Source organism: Sprattus sprattus, assembly GCF_963457725.1.
Source record: "Sprattus sprattus genome assembly, chromosome: 21".
Lineage (NCBI taxonomy): Eukaryota > Metazoa > Chordata > Actinopteri > Clupeiformes > Clupeidae > Sprattus > Sprattus sprattus.
In genome coordinates, this window is record NC_137919.1 from 10,820,362 (window position 1) to 10,842,683 (window position 22,322).

The 22,322-nt window shown below is 45.2% G+C and overlaps 2 protein-coding genes across 2 annotated transcripts in view; one reads left to right on the forward strand and one right to left on the reverse strand.

Moving 5' to 3' along the window:
• Positions 1–671, forward strand: part of hacd4 (3-hydroxyacyl-CoA dehydratase 4) — a 9,390-nt gene extending 8,719 nt beyond the window's left edge. Inside the window, exon 7 of the mRNA XM_080859876.1 lies at positions 79–671. Within this exon, the coding sequence (XP_080716002.1) occupies positions 79–161 (83 nt within the window). The 3' untranslated portion in view covers positions 162–671. The remainder of the gene's footprint in view (positions 1–78) is intronic.
• Positions 672–2,371: 1,700 nt separating this feature from the next.
• Positions 2,372–22,322, reverse strand: part of focad (focadhesin) — a 73,558-nt gene continuing 53,607 nt past the window's right edge. Inside the window, exons 31-44 of the mRNA XM_080859963.1 lie at positions 18,187–18,309; positions 17,159–17,236; positions 11,717–11,788; positions 11,208–11,310; positions 10,872–10,952; positions 9,328–9,456; positions 7,715–7,830; positions 7,323–7,583; positions 6,756–6,845; positions 6,417–6,594; positions 5,633–5,730; positions 4,400–4,651; positions 3,906–3,981; positions 2,372–3,520 (exon numbers count right to left, since the gene is read on the reverse strand). Coding sequence (XP_080716089.1) covers positions 3,447–3,520; positions 3,906–3,981; positions 4,400–4,651; positions 5,633–5,730; positions 6,417–6,594; positions 6,756–6,845; positions 7,323–7,583; positions 7,715–7,830; positions 9,328–9,456; positions 10,872–10,952; positions 11,208–11,310; positions 11,717–11,788; positions 17,159–17,236; positions 18,187–18,309 — 1,731 coding nt within the window. The 3' untranslated portion in view covers positions 2,372–3,446. The remainder of the gene's footprint in view (positions 3,521–3,905; positions 3,982–4,399; positions 4,652–5,632; positions 5,731–6,416; positions 6,595–6,755; positions 6,846–7,322; positions 7,584–7,714; positions 7,831–9,327; positions 9,457–10,871; positions 10,953–11,207; positions 11,311–11,716; positions 11,789–17,158; positions 17,237–18,186; positions 18,310–22,322) is intronic.

Genomic DNA, 22,322 nt, shown 5'->3' on the forward strand with positions numbered 1-22,322 from the left:
GGTAAAGTGTTTGCCAGGGGCTCTGTTACATGTTCTGTGTGTGTGTGTGTGTGTGTGTGTGTGTGTGTGTGTCTCCAGCTGCCATGGTGACGGTGTGGCTTCTGCTGAAGGAAAGGAAACAGCAACTGGACTGCTGGAACAAGAAGCTCAAGAGGAAGTGACATCACTGCATGGTCTTCTCTGACCTCTGACTTCCTGTGAGGGGTGTCTGGAGGACCAGTGGACTGAGTGGATGTGAAGGGAGGAACTGCTCTGAAGTAACCGTCTCCATGGAGACCATTGTTGACCTGGCATAGCACTGGATTAGTGCGCAAGCTAGGCAGACATTTTTTTTTATGACAGGCCCATGCTCTTTGCGTTTTATGTGTGTGCGTGTGTATGTGCGTGTGTGCGTCAGGCATGCATGTCTTTGTGAATGTGTGTGTGTGTGTGTGTACTATTTTCCCACTCCTCCTCTGGAACTACTGATGGGTCAAGCCCCACCCTCTGCCCCTGTACTGCCCCAGCCACTGCCCCAGATGCTATAAATCATATATCGGCAATGCAGCATTATTCAGCATAATTCAGTTCATGAGCTTCTGGTAGTCTAATAATCGGTTCCTTCTAAATGAAGAGGATGTGGCTCTGTTTCACTCACACACTGAAAGTGATTGGTTTACTTCCAGGTGGAGTGGAACCCTTTAGGTGCCAAGACGCCAGTTTGATATTGGCAGGTCATCACATGTCATCACAGGTCATCACAGGTCATCACATGACATCACAGGTATCACATGACATCACAGGTATTACATGTCATCACAGCCAATCACAGGCCATCACATGCCATTCCACCAATGCATGAATATGGCCAATAGCTTATTAGCATTAGCTTCGGTGTGAAGAGCCGGAATGGAGACTTCTGAGGAATCTGTTGACATCTTGTGTTTGTCTTCACGCAGCCATGTGCCGCATCAGAGGAGTGGCTGCTGTCAGACTTGGTGGTGCAGTGGTAAAGTGCAGGTGCAGGCACAGTGAGGGTAGAGAGGGCCAGGTAGGCAAGGTACAGGTAAAGGGTTCAAACCTCCCCTGAGATGATGAAGTTTCATGTCTTACAACGGAGGAATTGTGGCAATCTCTGAACAACAGTAGTAGAAATATAAAAACCTAATAGTTCCATGTTGGACTTTATTGCGGTAGTTAACTCACTCATTCACCGTGGATCGTTAACACACTCACTGTGTGACACTGTGTAACCCTCATCTTATATATAACTTTTTCCGTTTTTGGTGCTTGAGAAGAATTTAGGGGCTGTGTCGGGTTGAGTTGGTGTGACCGAGCCAGTGGTGCAGTGTCAGTGTAGCGAGAGCCAACTGTGAGGTACAGGGTCGAATCCCCCTCGACATGATGGAGTGTCACTTCCTCAATGTAGGAACAGGTGTAATCGCTGAACAACTAGGTTACTTCTGCTTTACAATACTATAGCCTGGGACCAAGTCGGACGACCAAAAAGGGCAACAACCCCTGTGTTCAGCTCTCATTTTTTTCGGGGGACCAAGTAAGGGCTCAAACCCCCTCCAGTGAAGGCTGTTCTTCTGTAACTTCCTGTGGTCTATCATGATTTGTTTTAATATTAGTCCCATGCACCCTGATACCCTCAGTATTACCCGCTGTATTCCCCACAGTATGTGTCTGCCTCTGGGTGGCAACACTGTTCTGGTGGTGATAAGTACTTGTCCCTTTGGAAAGTCTGTGTGGGTATGTGTGTGTGTGTGTGTGTATGTGTGTGTGTGGGTATGTTTGTGTGTGTGTGTATGTGTGTGTGGGGGTATGTTTGTGTGTGTGTGTGTTGTGGTTTTCCATTCTGTATTGGTATCATCATTTCAAAAAAGACAAATGGATTGTGTTTGAGAAATGTATTATATCTCATGCTTTCAATGCTATGCTATGGTTCATGCTTTCCATTAAAAGATCACAAAATATTTCCAGATATTTCAATCATCTACCTGTGTGTGTGTGTGTGTGTGTGTTTTAATGGTTATTAAGAAAGGCCAGATCCAAAGCAGGCTTATATAACTCCATCCCCCCCCCTCTCTCTCTCACACACACACACATACACACACACACACACACACACACACAAACAGGCTGCCCGATGGTTTTACAGGCATTATTTTATTCTTGTGTCAGTCAAACATAGGCCAAAGGGAATGCTCAGGACACAACATACATTTAGCACAGAGTCCTTCAAGTCCTCATGGGCCGCCCTAGAAAGCTTTGGTTAAGGACATCTCTGTGTGTGTGTGTGGGGGTGTGGAATGACACTGGTGTGGTAAAGGCCTCTGTGTGTGTGTGTGTGTGTGTGTGTGTGTGTGTGTGTGTGTGTGTGTAATGACATCGGAGTGGTATGGGCCGGAGGGCAGAGAGCTGCAGGACCGTGCTACGCTTCTCCATTGGCTCCACAGGTCAGTACTGAGCCCACAGAACAGAATGGAACTCCACAGGTCAGTACTGACTGAGCCCACAGAACAGAATGGAACTCCACAGGTCAGTACTGACTGAGCCCACGGGACAGAATGGAACTCCACAGGTCAGTACTGACTGAGCCCACGGGACAGAATGGAACTCCACATGTCAGTACTGAGCCCACGGGACAGAATGGGACTCCACAGGTCAGTACTGAGCCCACGGGACAGAATGGAACTCCACAGGTCAGTACTGACTGAGCCCACGGGACAGAATGGAACTCCACAGGTCAGTACTGAGCCCACAGAACAGAATGGGACTCCACAGGTCAGTACTGACTGAGCCCACGGGACAGAATGGAACTCCACAGGTCAGTACTGACTGAGCCCACGGGACAGAATGGAACTCCACAGGTCAGTACTGAGCCCACAGGACAGAATGGAACTCCACAGGTCAGTACTGACTGAGCCCACGGGACAGAATGGAACTCCACAGGTCAGTACTGAGCCCACAGAACAGAATGGGACTCCACAGGTCAGTACTGACTGAGCCCACGGGACAGAATGGAACTCCACAGGTCAGTACTGAGCCCACAGAACAGAATGGAACTCCACAGGTCAGTACTGAGCCCACAGAACAGAATGGAACTCCACAGGTCAGTACTGAGCCCACAGAACAGAATGGGACTCCACAGGTCAGTACTGACTGAGCCCACGGGACAGAATGGAACTCCACAGGTCAGTACTGAGCCCACAGGACAGACGTGTGGCCCGGTGAAAGGGTCAGCAGCATCAGGGACAGACCGATGACGGGTTTGTTCACAAACAGAACCGCAGCAGGAGGAAGTGAAGACTCACGCCAAAGGCCAAGCAAGCTGGACGGCAAGTAAGTGGTGTGTGTGTGTGTGTGTGTGTGTGTGTGTGTCTCCTGCAGGACATGATCCATATAAGGATAAAAATACTTGGTGAATTTGTATGCTTATGAAGTTGGTGTGTGTGTGTGTGTCACCAGCCGTATGCTCTGGTCCATACACCCTTCTTCTTGAACTCTGGGGTGCCTTTTAGAGACAGGAGAGCAGCTGCAGGAAGACAGATGGGCATCAGAGATCTGAACACACACACACACACACACACACAATCACACTTACACACTCACACAATTATACATCATTAATGTCGCTCTCATACACACACACACACACGCCTTTGGAAAACACACAACCCCTCATACAATTCTAAAACACACACACACACACATCTCTATAATGTATCTCTCAGTCATCCCCAAGGCCCCTGTAATCATGTGTTACAGTAGAAGTGGCGTGTTTAAAAGCCTTTTTTAAGATCTGAACACACACACACTCACACACACACTCACACTCAGAGGTGGTGTGTTTTAGAGGCTGGTGTGGAGTTGGATAAGGGAGGGGTTTCCCTGAGGCGGTAGCAGGGGCGGGGCCTCACCTTTGGCACTGAAGATGGTGTGATCTGATAGGCCGGTTGCTGGAGCCTCTGCCATGCTGAAGAGCCAATCTATGAACTACAACAAGCACAGGAGTTGGTCACTAAATACCTGAGCTCCACAAGGATGCTTTGACCTACAATAACACACTTTTTATAACCTTCTGCAAGTGTACGCTTTTTATGACCTTCAACAAGTATACGCTTTTTACGACCTTCAACAAGTATACGCTTTTTACGACCTTCTACAAGTACAAGCTTTTTATGACCTTCTACAAGTACACGCTTTTTATGACCTTCTACAAGTACACGCTTTTTATGACCTACAAATATACGCTTTTTTATGACCATCTACAAGTATACACTTTTTTATGACCTCCTACAAGTATTCGCTTTGCTTCCTGCATACTCTGTGTAAGTAGAGCAAGTAAGCAGTGTGTGTTTATATTCTGACCCTGCAGTGTGTGTGTGTGTGTGTGTGTGTGTGTTTGCGTTACCTTCTGAGACTGGGCCTTCCAGGGCTCTTTTCCCAGCAGCTGTGGCATGCAGTGTGGCAGCGCCATCTGACACAGCTGCAGTACATGCTCCTGGGCAGAGGGGGCGCCATAGAGTGCATGGGGCAAACCTGCTTGTACCGCACTCTGCTTCCATGGAAACCACTGGGCCCTGACCCCCAGCAACAGGGGCATGGAGAGGTCGGCCCACGACACCACGGCTGCCGAGAACACTCCAAACAGGAAGTCTGTAGCCTGCAATGGACCATGGGAAACTGAGTCTTCATAACTGAATAATTTTTAAGCTCTTCTACAAATTCACATGATACACTCTCTGTTCTTGTTGTCCACTTGAAGTGCACTTAGGATCAGTTTGACCAGGGAAGGTGAGGTTACAGAATTGTTAACGTCAACAGAACTCAAGCACACACACTTATGCCCAGGAGTCCAACACACACACACCTCTGCCCAGAACTCTAACACACACACACACACACTTCTGCCCAGGAGTCCAACACACACACACCTCTGCCCAGAACTCTAACACACACACACACACTTCTGCCCAGAAGTCCAACACACACACATTCCTGCCCAGAACTCTAACACACACACACATTTCTACCCTCAAGGGAATAACAAGTCAGGGAAAACCAGGGGGAAGAGAACAACATCCAATCTGATGCACTCTCATCTCTCTCTCCCCCCCTCTTTCACACACACACACACACACACACACACACTCAAACAGCTGCTTCTACATGTTAAACAGACCACAGCATTCCAGAAGGATGAGGAACGCCATCCCTGAGTGAATGAGTGTGTGTGTGTGTGTGTGTGTATGTGTGTGCAGTAAGGGTTCATAACTGTGTGCATGTTGTTCGTGCAATGAATGTGGATGTGCACACACACACACACACACGCACACACACACACACACACACACACACACACACACACACACACACACACACACACACACACACACACACAAACAGTGCATAAGAGCATTTTTGTGTTCCTGTGTACACAAACATGTCTTTACAAGTCTAATGGATTCTGTATATGTATAATGTAAAAGAGTACTTGTGTGTGTGTATTTTGTGAACAATAATATGCCTACGAATTATGTAAGCGAGTGTGTATTGTGTGTTTGTATGTGTGTGTGTGAGAGAGAGTCTGAATGTGTGTGTGTGTGTGTGTGTGTGTGTGTGAGTGTGTGTGTGTGTAAAATACCTCTGTGATGCTGTCACATTTTACTGTTGTAGCTCCGTACGCTACATTCCGGATGTGGCCCATTAACTCCAAAAGCCACTCAATACGCTTAGCTACACCTGCAGACACACACACAGGTAAACACAGAGCACACACACAGACAGACAGACAGACAGACAGACAGACAGACAGACAGACAGACAGACACACACACACACACACACACACACACACACACACACACACACACAGGTAAACACAGAGCACACAGCCAGCAAATGCACACATACATAGCATGCACAGCATACACACAGTCACAAATTTCACACACACACAACCATATACACACACACACGTGCACACACACACACACACACACAGGTCAACACAGAGCATTATTTTTACGTTCACAACTGAATACAAGGCAGGATAACCTAATGTACAAGTGGGTTATTTCACTTTTAATGAGATGGAGATCAAGCTATGAGGTGAATGTCAGGTGAGTGCTAACTTCATCCCAGCCATGTGACTGATCTGCCTGATCATTACGTATTGTTAAACCAACATAGATTTGTATCTATCAAACTTCACTCACCTGCATATACTCTAATGGACAGGTATTTGTGAAGCACATTCCAGTGACTTTTCCAATACTTTCTGGCTTTATACATTTTTCCAAAACTTTTCCAGTCCTAGAAAGTGCTAATTTCAAGTTCCATAACTCTTCCTGGTTTTTCATGACTGTGCGGCCCCTGCCTCGACCGTGGGACAGCATGTGAGCGTGACATCTGATTGGCTGGCTCACCTGTGTTGGGGCCTGAGGCAAACCGTGATTGGTAGAGGCACTGCAGCAGCAGCCAGCCCACTCTGTCCTTATTGGCCAGCCTGAGGGTGGCGTTGATGACATCGTTGAGGCCCAGGAGTGGCACCCGCCCCTGCGAGGCCAGGAGGGCCAGAGTGAAGGGTGCCTTCTCCACACTGGCCTGCAGGAGGCGACAGAGAGCAAGGAGCAGTCAGCACTCAAAACTGGTACAGAGTCAGTTGCTACTGTTAAGGCAGAGATATGCAGCATTTGTGTGTGTGTGTGTGTGTGTGTGTGTGTGTGTGTGTGTGTGTAAGTTTATGTGTCAGGGTGTGTGTGTACCTCTGTGACTGTGGCGATCCTGTCAATCTCAGAGTCACTCATCTCAGACAGGCATTTAGCCACGCCCTCATACAGCTCCACATCAGCATCCTAGAGAGACGTCCAATCAGAACTCAGCTTTCACAAATAACCAACCGTCAGGGTTATGAGAAACGTATGTCTATCATACCAATTAGGCACGTGTACACACACACACACACACACACGATAAAGCAAACATACAAAAATGCAAACAAACACACCAGTAACACCACATGCAAACACACACACACACACACACAGACACACACCAGTATGTGGCAGAGCAGGAGTGTGTATATCTCTCCTCACACACACACACACACACACACACAAACACCTGTATGTGGCAGGGCAGGAGTGTGTATATCTCCTCACACACACACACACACACACACACACACATATGATAAAGCAAGCACACACATATGCAAACAAATCCACCAGGCACACATGCACACACACACAAACACACACCTGTATGTGGCAGAGCAGGAGTGTGTATATCTCCTCACACACACACACACACACACACACACACACACACACCTGTATGTGGCAGGGCAGGAGTGTGTATATCTTCTCGGTGACAGAGCAGAGGGTGGCCCAGCAGGCCTGGGGCGGGTTGGGCAGTGCCATGGCTGATGCCAGGCCACTCAGGACGGCCCGGCACAAGGTCAGGCGCTGGGGTCGAAGGTCAGGGGTGAACTGCTGCACCCCCAGCGTGTCCACGTACACCTGCAGCTTGTCATCGGTCACGTGACGCATCCAGCTGCCGACACACTCATACAGGTGAGCACGCGTACGCCCCTGATGACGAGAGAGGGCAGGTGGGACAGGTGAATAAGGGGACAGAAACATCGGATACAGGATTCAGAAAAGGACTAACAAGATCGTGGATACAGGGTCCAAAATGAAAAAAGGAAAACAGGATGGCTTACACTCAAACTGTGGACAAGGGGAGGGGCCAGCCACACCCCCAGGAAGAGTGATGCACTCTGGGAAGACTGGGCTTGGCTGGCAGCCAGCTCTATGCAGTGGTGTTGCACCTCCTCACCTGCAGGGGGCAGACTTGTGTTTTAGAGAGATCAAAACTGTACAGGCTAAGAGGCTAGCTGAAGGACTAGAGAGGAGCTAAGAGGCTAGCTGAGTGATTAGAGAGGAGCTAAGAGGCTAGCTGAGTGATATGAGAGGAGCTAAGAGGCTAACTGAGTAATTAGAGAGGAGCTAAGAGGCTAGCTGAGTGATTAGAGAGGAGCTAAGAGGCTAGCTGAGTGATATGAGAGGAGCTAAGAGGCTAACTGAGTAATTAGAGAGGAGCTAAGAGGCTAGCTGAGTAATTTGAGAGGAGCTAAGAGGGTAGCTGAGTAATTAGAGAGGAGCTAAGAGGCTAGCTGAGTGATAAGAGAGTAGCTAAGAAGCTAGCTGAAGGACTAGAGAGGAGCTAAGAGGCTAGCTGAGTGATTAGAGAGGAGCTAAGAAGCTAGCTGAAGGACTGGAGCTAAGAGGCTAGCTGAGTGATAAGAGAGGAGCTAAGAGGCTAGCTGAGTGATTAGAGAGGAGCTAAGAAGCTAGCTGAGTGAGCACTGAGAGGAGCTAAGAGGCTAGCTGAGTTAGCACTGTGAGGCAGGCTTAATCATAGATATCTTAGATAAAGGCTAGATGGATTATGGCGGACTCTTGAATGTCCGCACAGGAGGCCATTTTGAGGACAGTATGCTTCCGGTAGGGATCAGTGGTACGTTAGGTAACGTCAGTGATCTTTACAATCGTTTACACTCTTATCTCGCGGAAAATTTGACGGATTTACAAATGACTTGATTTACAATCGTCATTACCTTGGTAATAATTCTGGATGCTTGAACATGTTGAAATGTGCAGCTTAATTGTGTATCAGGGCTATTGTGTATCAGTCATTTTACATCAATTGGCGAGTAATTGTTCTTTCTTTTCAATATAACTTAAGTTGCACATAATAAAACTGAAGTTGCACATGATTTCCAATCGGGTTGGTTTGTTAAACATCTTACATTATGATTTCGACAGGAAATTGCTGACTTTATTGCCAATGAAGATGCCAGAATTTTGTGCAACCTGCTCTATTGAACACTCCCTTGAAACGAGACCTGTCAGAGACCTGTCAATGTTATTTTCATATGAAAACCCATGTTTATAATTCTTCATAAGTATGTAGTGCCATAAGAAATACCTTACGTTTATAACAAACCAACCCGTTTGAAAATCGGTTGAAAATTGAGCAAGTTCTGGTTATTTAAAAAGTACCACTACCAACACAATGTTAAGGGGGAGTGAGCTATACTGTCCTCAAAATGGCCGAAATGTGCGGACATTCGACTCCGTCGGCCAGAAACGCAGGCAGGATATCTAGCCTTTATTATAGATATCTATGGGCTTAATGGGGTAGCACTAAGCCTTTGGCTGAATGATGTAGCACTAAGAGGCTAGTTGAGTGATAAGCAAAGTGTCAAGAGGTTAGCTGAATGATCTGCAAACAACTAAGAAACTAGTTGCCTTTTTAGAAAAGTAACTTTACCGAAGTTAAGCCTCATGAGGGGTGAGAGGAAGACATTCCAGTTGATGGGCGGGTACTGGACGGTCGTGCCCACCGCTGCCAGCGAGCCCAGAGCTACCTTCACCGGCTCAGGGGTCATGACCTCAGGACCTACAGCAGACACAGCAGCACAGTGTCAGCAGGTACATATACATTCAGCTGCAGACATCATATACATTAGGCTACATACATCATATGCATTCAGCTGCAGACATCATATACATTAGGCTACATACATCATATGCATTCAGCTGCAGACATCATATACATTAGGCTAAATACAATCATATACATTCAGCTACAGACATCATATACATTCAGCTACAGACATCAGATACATTCAGCTGCAGACATCATATACATTCAGCTATACACAGCATCGATCATCCCTTCAGAAAGCACTACTCTACTCTACTCTACCCTACTCTACCCTACCCTACTCTACTCTACTCTACTCTGTTTTTACCCTACTCTACTCACGTCTGTTCTATTCTACTCTACTCTACTCTACTCTACTCTACTCTATATACACTTGATGCACTACGCCCCCACACATATTAGTCTGCGAGCAGGTAGCTGATACATGAACTCACTCTGTGCTGGCGATGTCTAGTCACAGCAGGGCTTGCCAGTGCGACTGATCTGGTCGCATATGCGACTGGAATTTTGGCCGTGCGACTTGTTTTGAAATCACAGTCGCACGCGTGCGCCTATAGAAATAGGCAAAAATTGCGGGTTTCAGGGTGTTTTTTCCCCCCACTAATTTTCCAAGAAGAACTGATTTTTACTTGACAACCATATTCATTTGGACTATCAACGTTAATGCGTTAATCTATGATATTATTGTAGACGGGCTTAATGCGATAAAATATTTTAACGCAGGTAACGCAACTTTGTTTACTTTCGGAACAATCGATTTTCTTTTATTCATTTCTAGGCTTCCACCTGTAGCAGGTGCTGATGTTCGCTTATTAATTAGAATTAATGGATTATAGATTAAATTAGCCTAATGGAATATAGATAAACTAAAATAAGCGGAGTGTCTGTTGGGCCCTGACCTGTTACGAATACGAAAAGTCGAAAAGGTTGGGAACCCCTGATCTAAATCACCTAAAATACCATGCAATTCTTTTCCACCTATCAATGTAGGCCTTAGCAAGGTCATGCCTTTCCTTTTATAATCTGTTCAAACATGTTATTCCAGGTTGTTAACATTGATCAATAGTAGTATTACTTGGTTTGGCCAACTTTTTTTATAGTGGTGCGCCTAGATATTTGCTGGTGCTCCCAATTTTTCTGGGTTAGGAGCACAGTGCTCCTAAGCCCAAAAGTTAGTGTCAAGCCCTGCAGTCACAGGCATTAATGGACCTGACTAAACAGGCAGTTATGGACCTGACTAAACAGGCAGTTCAGGACCTAACTAAACAGACATTAATGGACCTGACTAAACAGGCAGTTATGGACCTAACTAAACAGGTGTGGTCGCTTTAAAGCAGTGGGATGAGAGTAGAATGAGGAAGGCCAACCTTTCTTTCCCGCCTCTGTGAGGTAGTCCACTGCAGCTCTAATCACACTCTTCTCAGGCAAGTAGCTGAAATCCTGGGGAACTGGAGAGGGGAGTGAGAGAGAGAGAGAGAGAGAGAGAGAGGAAGAGAGAGAGCGAAAGAGAGAGAGAGAGGGAGAAAGAGAGGGAGGGAAAGAAAGGGAGGGAGAGGTCAACATTTCAGCTCAACTGCATCTAGGGCAAGGTTATGCTGTTACCCATACCGACTGTAGTTCCTTAGAAACGTCCACATCGGCAGCAGTGATGAGGAGCCTAGTTTGCTGATGCATTCTGGGATTTGTAGTTTTTGCAGTCTCACCTGCGGTGCGGGTGTGGCTGGAGGACATGTGGGCCAGGTGCAGGTGACCCACCAGACACGCCCCATTTGACTGCAGCCCAATCGCGCCAGAGAAGGAGATCACCTGACAGGACGCGAGGAAGAGAGAGAGGATGAGACGGGGTGAACTTTTTACCTGTAGTGAGTGTGTTTCACCTGTGTGTGTGTGTGTGTGTGTGTGTTACCTGTGTATGAGTGTGTGTTTTATTAGTGTATGTGTGTTCTACCTGTGTGTGTGTGTGTGTGTGTGTGTTTTACCTGTGTATCTGTGTTCTACCTGTGTATGTGTGTGTTTTACCTGTGTATGTGTGTGTGCTTTATTAGTGTATGTGTGTGTGTGTGTATTTGGCCTGTGTGTGTGTGTGTTTTACCTGTGCATGTGTATGTGTGTTTTACCTGTGTGTCTGTGTTACGTGTGTATGTGTTTTATTAGTGTATGTGTGTATGTGTGTGTGTGTGTGTGTTACCTGTGTATGTTTTGTGTGTGTTACCTGTGTGATGGATCTTATGACCTCGTTGAGTCGGCTCTGCTGCTGTGAGGACTGCTCCTGCTCACTCCTCAGCTGGAGAAGAGAAGGGAATATTTACCAAATACACCCCTAAACACACGCACACACACGCGCGCACGCACGCACGCACGCAAGCACGCAAGCCCAATAGTGCCCCCCTGTGGTAGACCGCCAATGAACTTATAGGCACTCCATTAGGAAGCAGCAACCACAATAGACTTTACCCAGTGCTAACAGCCAAGCACATTGTGTGTGTGTGTGTGTGTGCAGAGATTGTGTGTTTTCGGGAGAGATCATGTGTATGTGCAGAGATTGTGTTTGTGTCCAGAGATCGTGTGTGTGCAGAGATTGTGTGGTTGTGCAGATATCATGAGTGTGTGTGCAGAGATTGTGTGTGTATGCAGAGATTGTGTGTTTGTGCATATATCGTGTGTGTGTGCGCAGAGATTGTGTGTTTGTGCATATATATCGTGTGTGTGTGCGCAGAGATTGTGTGTTTGTGCTGATGTCTTGTGTGTGTGCGCAGAGATTGTGTGTGTGTGTGTTTGTGCAGAGACCGTGTGTGTGTGTGTGTGTGCAGAGACCGCGTGTGTGTGTGTGTGTGTGCAGAGACCGTGTGTGTGTGTGCAAGCACCTGTAGAAGACTCATCTACTGTGCTCTCCAACCCAATAACAGACCTCCAAAATAAACACTGAATGTGTCATCACACACAACACCTGTGTTGGCTCTTACACCAGCACACACACACACACACACACACACACGTGCACACACACACACACTCACAGGGTTCTGTCAGTAGTGAGACTGCCACTATTGGCAGTGGTTATGGGGCTGAGCCATACTACAGCAGTAGGAGATGTATACAGGGTGTCCCCTCTCTCAGACACAAACACACACACACACACACATCCAGTCTAATACACAGACACTCACACACACACACACACACACACACACACACACACACACACAAACACACACACAAACACACAGAGACACACACACACACACACACACACACACACACACAATGCTGTCTGCTTTCTGTTACTATGGAGATTCTTCCTGGCTTCTCTCCAAGCATGATGGGATTTGCATTTTAATGGGAGACAGCCAATGTGTGTGTGTGTGTGTATGACAATGACAATGTAGTGTGACCAAGGTAGCTTGGTGTCTCTCTACAACTCTGTGTAATTCTGTATAAATGTTTATATGCATGTGCACGACTGAAGTACGGTGCCTGCAGGATAATCCAAAGTGTGTATCTCTATGTCTGTGTATGTGTGTGTGTGTGTGTGTGTGTGTGTGTGTTAGAGATGCGCGGATGGGCTATTATTTCATCCGCAACCGCATCACAAAACGCATGATCCGGCCGCTATCCATCCGCACCAATTTTTTGGACCAATTTTCAAAACCGCACCCGCCCGCCATCCGCCTGTTGTTTTTAGGTATAGGCGCTGCTAACGCGAGGCTAGAAAGTTCTTGAAATGAGACTGATCCAATGCCTCACAGATATTTAAAGGATAAAGCCCCTAGTATGAAAGCATTTTGGCTATGTTGTAGCCTATCCCCAGAATATTATCAGTGAAGTGACGTCTGTCTCCGATCGATGCACAGGGAGAAACTTTAAAATAGCCAAGCACAGGGGTGCCCACACTTTTCTGAATGGTGATCTACCTTTTAAGTGTCTGGGTCAGAATGATCTACTAACTACGCACATTATGTGTCTTTTTTAAATGTACAATACCAAAACGAACAGACAGTGTCATACGGGCTATTTCACAGGTTTTACACTTAAGTGACAAGTTGAATTAATTTAAGATTGAGTTTAATTTCCATACCAACCCTGGAAATAACAACAGTAACATCCACAATAGAGGCTACTAATCAGCATGTGATTTCATACACAGTGTCATTACATTGCCCATACAATTTAGTAGCCTACATTTATAATAAAAAAAATCCACACATTGAAATGTAACTTTTTTTAACACTAGGATTTTCTTTTAACATACATACATAGATAGTGGCATTTGGCCCACAGTACACACTCTCATACTAGAACTCACTGTTCCAACTGAAACTTTTTTTGTAGGCTACTACACAGAGAATCGAGCTACAGCGAAAACGAAAATGCAGCGGTAAAAGGAAAGCAATTGGGCTTGTCTGTATAGGCTATGAGATCGGGTAGATACATTATGGTTGTTATGGTAATGGTGTAACAAACTTTTTAGCAACCAGCAGACTGGCCTGTCTACACGTCAATCAGCGGGCACATTATAATATCATTATATGATAGGATGAATTGCTTTTCTGAAAACGCGATTTTTTTTTTTCCCCGTTTAAAAAAAAAATCGTTTTTTTTTTTTTTCTGCTGAGTTCTGTGAGCTACTCTCATTGGCCCTGCGATCGACCAGTCGATCGCGATCGACGTATTTGGGCACCCCTGGCCAAGCACATCGGCAAACCTGACCTTACCATAGGCTACTGTAGGCCTACACTTTTTTATCATTGTAATAAAACGCAATTTGGTACACCATTTGAATATGGTAATATAGCCTTGTTTTTAGTTTAGAAGGAAACGCAGAGTCTGTTAGCCTAATTCCGAAATTTCACCGCATTGTAGGCTTTATACTGTAACAACCCCAACACTTGCCTGCTTGCCTTGCAAATCAAAGTTTTCCGACTATTTTTCTTACCTTCTTTCTTAGCTGGTGATGTTACTGAGCTAGAAGTTACTGAGCTAGAAGTTTAAGTTGTTCTGAACATCTCGCGCTGCCAATGCCCAATGTCACTTCTGAGTCAAATCACTCCATCAGCTCTTTGAAATTCCTTATTCCACGAGTGGTATAGGCTACAATGACTGGCTGTTTTAAAATATAACAAATAGCCTAACGAAACAAAATAACCCAGGCAGTTTCATCTACGACACGTTAAGGCTTCTTCCAATACTGACAGCTGACCCATAGCTTGCAGGTTTGCGGCGTTGCAAAGAGACGCGACATGGGGTCGTCACTTAATTTGAACTTTTTTGCTTCCTTTGTTTGCTTTGTATGCATACACGGAACTAGGCCAATTTACTGCCTGATGAAAATTTGATTATTTAAAAATGTGCTTGGATGTAGGTAACGACATTTAACAACGTGTAGATATTTTGAATTTCCTTGGGTAAACCTCCACCCGCCCGAATTTAATTAAAATATTATTTTTTGTCACGTCACCCGCCCGATCCGCGGTTTAACCGCGGAGTCCGCGGGTGCAACCGCCAACCGCGCATCTCTAGTGTGTGTGTGTGTGTGTGTATCAGTGTGTGTGTGTATCTGTGTGTGAGTGTGTGTGTGTGTGTGTGTGTGTGTGTATCTGTGTGTGTGTGTGTGTGTGTATGAGTTTGTGTGTGTGTATCTGTGTGTGTGTGTGTGTGTATCTGTGTGTGTGTGTGTGTGTGTGTTCAACTGCACCTCTACTCAATTTGAGTGTGTGTGCTGGTGTGAGATATCCACAGAGAGAATATCACAAAAGGAGACTGTCTCTGCCCTGGCTTCAAATAAGTGTGTGTGTGTGTGTGTGTGTGTGTGTGTGTGTGTGTGTTTGTGTGAGCGTGTGTGTGTGTTTGTGTGTGCGTGTGTGTGTATCAGTGAAAGCATGTGTTTGTGTTTTCTCAGGTCTCTGTGTGTATCTGATGTGTGCTTTTATCTATGTGGGTGTATATGTGTGTATATGTGTGTATGTTTGTGAGTGAGTGAGAGTGTGTGTGTGTGTGTGTGTATTTGTGTCTTTGTGTGTATGTAACTGGCCACACAAACCTAGCATTGACACAGGTGTGAGTTGGCAGTGCCCGTTAGACTGGTGCTCACCATGGTAACCCTCTTGGCACCGATGCCTAGTGGTTTGGTGCAGCCAGTCTGAACGTAATTACAGAGCTGTCATGCCCAGAGGAACACCACAGACCAACTCAATCAAACGCCTACCATGAGTGTAAGTATAGAGAGGACAGGGACAGACCAGCTCAGTCAAACATCCATCAAAGTAGAAAACATACAGCAGCTCAATCAAACATCCATCAAAGAAGACAACATAGACCAGCCATCACCAAATGGCGGACCCCGGTCCGGATCTGGACCGAGTGATGGTTCTGTCCGGACCCGTGACCGGTGGTAAATTCACGAGATAAAGTAATTTTCATGGAGCATTTTTTTTTTGTACGGACGTGGCTATATTGACACGCAGCTGCTACTCCAATAAATACGACAATAGCTTCACTCAGTTGAGCCAATCAAATCGTTTACAGCGCACCACAGCAGAGTAACAAGCAGTAGAGAGGAAGAGAGTTAAATGAGGAAAAAACATGGCTTGCTCCAAAAGACAGAGGAAAGTAGACGAGGAAAATCGTTCTTTTAAAGATGAATGGACGGAGAAGTATATGTTCATTCTTCCGGAGAGCAGTACAAAACCAGTGTGCCTCATATGTTCCGAAAACGTGGCATTAATTAAAAGTGGCAACGTGAAGCGCCACTAGGAAACCAAGCACAGCTCTTTTGAGCAAAGTTATCCCCTCAGGTCCGACCTGAGGGCAAGAAAAATAATCGAACTGAAAGCACAGTATGACAGGTCTACTCGACTCATCACACATACATTTACAGCCCAGCAACGTGCACACAAATGTTCCTTAAAAGTAGCGTGGATTTTGGGGCAACATAAAAAAGCGATATTTAGTGATATGATATTTTAAGAACAAAGATGAGAGAATGTTAAGTCAATGCTCTGTTTGCACATTTTAGTTTTTATAAGTTATTTAAGAGAACAATTAGCTATTCCACTTTGCACTTTTTTAAATGTATTTTGCTCTGAGGTTTCTGTGTTCTTTAATCTGAAATAAAGGCCTTGAATTTTTTTTGCCTGGGACTACTTTTATTTATGGTAAAATAGATAGTTATGCACCCAGTTAATTTCCTGCATTGGAAATTAACAATAAGTATTGTTGAAACCATATGAAAATCTACTTGAACAAAATGTAATAACTGGACCTCAGTGACTTGTAATTGAATACCCCTGACATAGACTATACATCAAGAGAAACTCTATTCAGACCAAATGAATCAAACACACACAGACCAACTAAATTAAACACATATCCAGAGAGACGAGATGTCCAAGACCAACTCAACCCCGACAAGCATCCGATGAGCTTCAAACAGGGTTAATCAAACACCCTGTCACAGCATACAGTGCTTTCTGCACAGTGACGGAAAATCAACATATACATTACATACATTTATCTACACATTATCACATTATTATTATCTACACTATATAATACATTATATAATGAAATTCCTACACGCCTGTACACACACACACACACACACACACACACACACACACACACACACACACACACACACACACACACACAAACTCACCTGAATGATAGCGTCCTCTGATCCAACCAAAGCCACCAGACCATTAAGAGCTGCAAGCCTCTGCATGGTGGGACAACCCTGAGAGAGAGAGAGAGAGAGAGAGAGAGAGAGAGAGAGAGAGAGAGAGAGAGAGAGAGAGAGGAGGGCGAGAGAGAGATAGAGAGAGAGAGGGAGAGAGAGAGGAGGGCGAGAGAAGAGAGAGAGAGGAGAGAGAGATAGAGAGAGAGAGAGAGAGAGAGGAGGGCGAGAGGAGAGAGAGAGAGAGAGGGAGAGAGAGAGAAGAGGGCGAGAGGAGAAAGAGAGAAAACAAGAGAGGGAAAGAGAGAGGAGAGCAACAGAAAAAGAGAGAGCGAAAGAAAGAGAGAGAGGGGGAAGGAGGGAGGGAGAGAGAAAAAATATAAAGATGACAAAGGCAAAGTTTAATTCAGCTCCACATATAACTCTGTCCAAGTCTAGAAATCCATTACAGTCCTGTGAAGAGCTTTGGTGAACAGAGTAAAAGATACTAACCTTTTTGGTAGTCTAACAAAGCACTGAAGTATCTATGTATCCATGTAACCTCTATGGTAGTCTAACAAAGCACTAAAGTATCTATGTTTCCATGTTACCTCTATGGTAGTCTAACAAATCACTGAACTATCTATGAAGCTAATATGCAAACTCTATGGTGGCCTAACAAGTATACTATCCATGTTGTTTTGAGTATAATTGGGCTATAAGTATACTATCCATGTTGTTTTGAGTATACTAAGGCTATAAGTATACTATCCATATTGTTTTGAGTATACTTAGGCAATAAGTATACTATCCATGTTGTTTTGAGGGTACTTTGGCTATAAGTATACTATCAATGTTGTTTTGAGTATAGTTGGGCTATAAGCATACTATCCATGTTGTTTTGAGTATACTTGGGCTACAAGTATACTATCCATGTTGTTTTGAGTATAGTTGGGCTATAAGTATACTATCCATGTTGTTTTGAGTATAGTTGGGCTATAAGTGTGTGCTGGGGGTTGGACGGGCCGTACCTCTGCCAGCAGGATCTTGGTCCAGGCGGCCAGCAGGCGGGGCTGGATGTCCTCGGCCTTCCCATGACCACAGGAGGAGAGACCGTGCACCGCCACGCCCAGAGCCAGCGCGAAGCCGGGGGTCTGCAGCACACACACACGTATTACAGAGCACACACACACATACTACAGAGCAACACACACAAACACACACATATTACAGAGCACACACACACAAACTACAGAGAATACACACACAAACACACACATACTACAGAGCATACACACACAAACAAACACACACACACTCACCTATTACAGTGCACGCGTGCACACACACACACACACATTACAGTGCGTGCATTCACGCACACACACATATTACAGAGCACACACACACATATAACAGAGGACACACACACACACACACACACACCCACACACACACACACACCCACACACAAACACACACACACACACCCCTGATTCAGCTCCTGCTCCCTCTGAAGGCCCATGTGGGCGTGGCCCCTGTTTCTAGGTGGGGTAAAGTGGTTGCCATGGTGCAGGCGCTGCCACACTAACATGCTCGCTCTCCCTCGGAGTTCCCAGAGTGGAATATCTCCCAGGCGACCTGCTGGTGTGTGTGTGTGTGTGTGTGTGTGTGTGTGTATCTGTGTGTGCTTATGTACCGTTGTGTGTCTGTGCATGTATCTGTGTATGTGTGTATGTGTGTGTGTGTGTGTGTGTGTGTGTGTGTATGTATGTGTTTGTGTGTGTGTACGCGTGTACAGTGGTTAAATTGGGCCGGGGCTGTCCGGGGCGGAGCCCCGGCACATAAGCTGCCGGGTCTGGAGTTCTGCAAAGCAGATCTGCTCAGCAGCTCCAGCCGATTTTGGCAGTCTGCCTAGTCCATTCACGAGCAATGTTGTCCTACTCATTTACAACTTTTCCATTGCTATTGCATTGCCAAATCTATGTTGTTTTAAAACACAAATCTAAATAATGGTAGGGAAAGGCTGGCCTAGACATCTGGAGCAAGTTTGAGAAGTAGGCATATCGCGCACGAAACTTGCGCAGCAGCTCCTCCTTCGCGATCAGACACACAACGTCAATCGGTCATCATCAGACATATCGAAGTAGACAGGTGAATGGCGAGGTAAGAGAAACACAATTAAAGGGGCACGGTATTTTGAAAGAGGTCGATCATCACCAATAGGCTAATATCATTAAATATGGGCTTGCATTTTCATTAAGCAGGATTATTAACCTTAGACATGCAGGGATAGCCTGCTGTGTCAACTCGCAAGCGCTAGTTAAAAAGAACAATGCTGCTAATTCTAAATGATTTAGCAATTAGTCTATGCGATCTCCGAATCACATTTCTCATTCCTAGCTGGATGAATTTCAAACGTATTTGTATCTATGAATCAGCTCTTAATGTGACCTCATCAAACACACTCAAAATCTACAGAGTACATATTAAGCAACATATAAAAAATGCTGGAGTTGTTGGCTGCTTGCTTCACTGCTTGTGGATGGTTGCTCATCATCTGAATCTTCCTCCTGGCTATGCATTGGTCCTTAAACATACACTACTCACAAAAAGTTAGGGATATCGGGCTTTTGGGTGAGTAGTGTATTTTAGCATTGACCCTGTGAATATTTTTTTTAAATAAAAAAAATGTGATTAGAGAAAAGTAACCTACTAACAAATACTTTCCATTTCCCACCACTTGTTTGTCATGTCATCCATTCATATGGATGTGAATCAATCAATACTAATACAACTTTAACGGTGATGTGTTTTTTGTTTAATTTGGCAATTTATTTACTGCATAATCCACAAAAGATTTGTGAAATTTGTCCCTCTGGATCAGAGCCCCCCCACATAGAAAATCCCAATTTAACCCCTGCGCGTGTACCATTTTGTATCTGTGTATGTATCTGTGTGTCTGTGTGTGTGTGTGTGTGTGTGTGTATTAGGGATGGGAAGATTCACCGGTTCGCCACGATGCACCGCCATAAAAGTTCACGATACGATGGCCCGGATCAAAAAAGTGTGGACCGGATACAATGTGAGATGAATCGCGATGCATCGGTTCTAACATTTTTGTATCGGTATAATCTCAATACAAGACCAATCATTTTATATTTAGATAGATTCCACCTCTCTTACTGTTTCTTAAACGCGCTCTCATCTCCACTGCTGTTAATGGCTGCTTCTCGTGAAGTCTATAACTTTTCTAAAATCACTATCTGTCTGCAATACCGCTCTCGGCCTCTACACAACTTCGGGGCTCTCACAGGAATAGACAGTGGGATAAGCGACTATTACTAACGGTGTTTTTCGCATGGAAGTCTCTAGAAATCTAGCACTTTATTGAACGAAATTAAAAAGAGTGAACGTGCAGTTCTCAGACACCAGAATGAACACGCTCACAGTATCGTTAATCAGACAGTAATACCCTACGTTCAGTTCACTTTCACCAAAATTATGAACGAGTTCATGAACTTTCATTCAATGAACGCGTTCAGACACAACACTGGCGCTTGAACCACGTTTCAAAGACCTGGCTTTCTTTGAAGACCACGGCACCAAGGACATGGTATTTTTAAAGATAATAGCAGAGGTGATGATGGAGGAAGAGGTAAGAATATACTCCATATACCGTAGCTAAACTCTCTATTTGTTACTTGAATTTACCTGTGCCTTCCTTAAATTGGAAAAGGAAATCTAGCAGCTAGTCTCCATTATACTTTTTTCTTCATCCTGATCATGTGGATCAACTCAAAACCTAAAGAAAAACCTTAAAATAGGGCAAATAAGTTAAATTGATTGCGTGAGGCATTTGATCCACATGTTTAGGATGAAGCAAACTGTGTTGTGACTGCTTGGTAGGCCTACAGTTAAAAATAAAAAAATAAGACATTTAGAGAACACTTACACACGTTACATATACATGTTATATTTTGTCAGATACCTTTTTAATGATTTGTTGTATGACAAATAAATGAATCATTATGAATAATATAAAATTGCATTATTTTGTATCGCACCTTGTTGAATCGCATCGTGTCGAATCGCATCGTGTCGAATCGTACTGCATCGCAATAGGGGTGAATCGTATTGTATCGCATTAGTAGCTGCTTTTATGTATCTTTAATGTATCGGATCGTTGGCAGTGCATCGAGATGTGTATCGCATCTTCCTCAGTGATGAGATGCACATCCCTAGTGTGTATGTATCTGTGCATCTGTGTATCTGTGAATGTGTGTATGTATCTGTGTATCTGTGTGTGTGTGTGTGTGTGTGTGTATCTGTGTATATGTGTGTGTGTGTGTGTGTGTGTGTGTGTGTGTGTGTGTGTGTGTGTGTGTGTGTGTGTGTGTGTGTGTGTGTGTATGTGTGTGTGTGTGTGTGTGTATCTGTGTCTGGTTCCGCTGATCCCCATTAGCGGGGGTCCGTTTAATGGGTGGATTAGCATGGTTAGCATGATTAGCGGGCTATTAGGGTAATCCCTGCGGGGCGACCAACCACAATGAGGCTTAGGAGAGGATTTGTCACTCCGCACACACACACACAGACACACACACACACACAGACACACACACACACACGCACACACACACTCCGCACACACACACAGACACACACACACACACACACACACACACACACACACACACACACACACACACTCCGCACACACACACACACAGACACACAGACACACACACACACACACACACACACACACACACACACACATACACACAGACAGACACACACACACGCACACACGCACACACACACACACACACACACACACAAGATAAGAAACGAGGTGTCTACAGAAGAAAGGGAGAGGGCCCTCATATTAACCCAAAGAAGAGGAAGGGAGGAGGAGGAACAGTGGGGAGGAAATAAGAGGAAGAGAGAGGAGCAGAGGGGAGGACAGGAAAGTGGTGAGGAGGAGAGAGGAGAAGTGGGGAGGAGATGAGGAGGAGAAGAGGGAGAGGAGGAGAGAAAGGAGCAGTAGAGAGGAGATGAGAGGAGCATAGGGGAGGACAAGAGAGGGAGGGGAGGGGAGAAGAATAGAGGAGGAGAGAAAAGGTACAGGAGGAGGAAGGAGCAGTTGGGGAGAAGATAGGGGAAA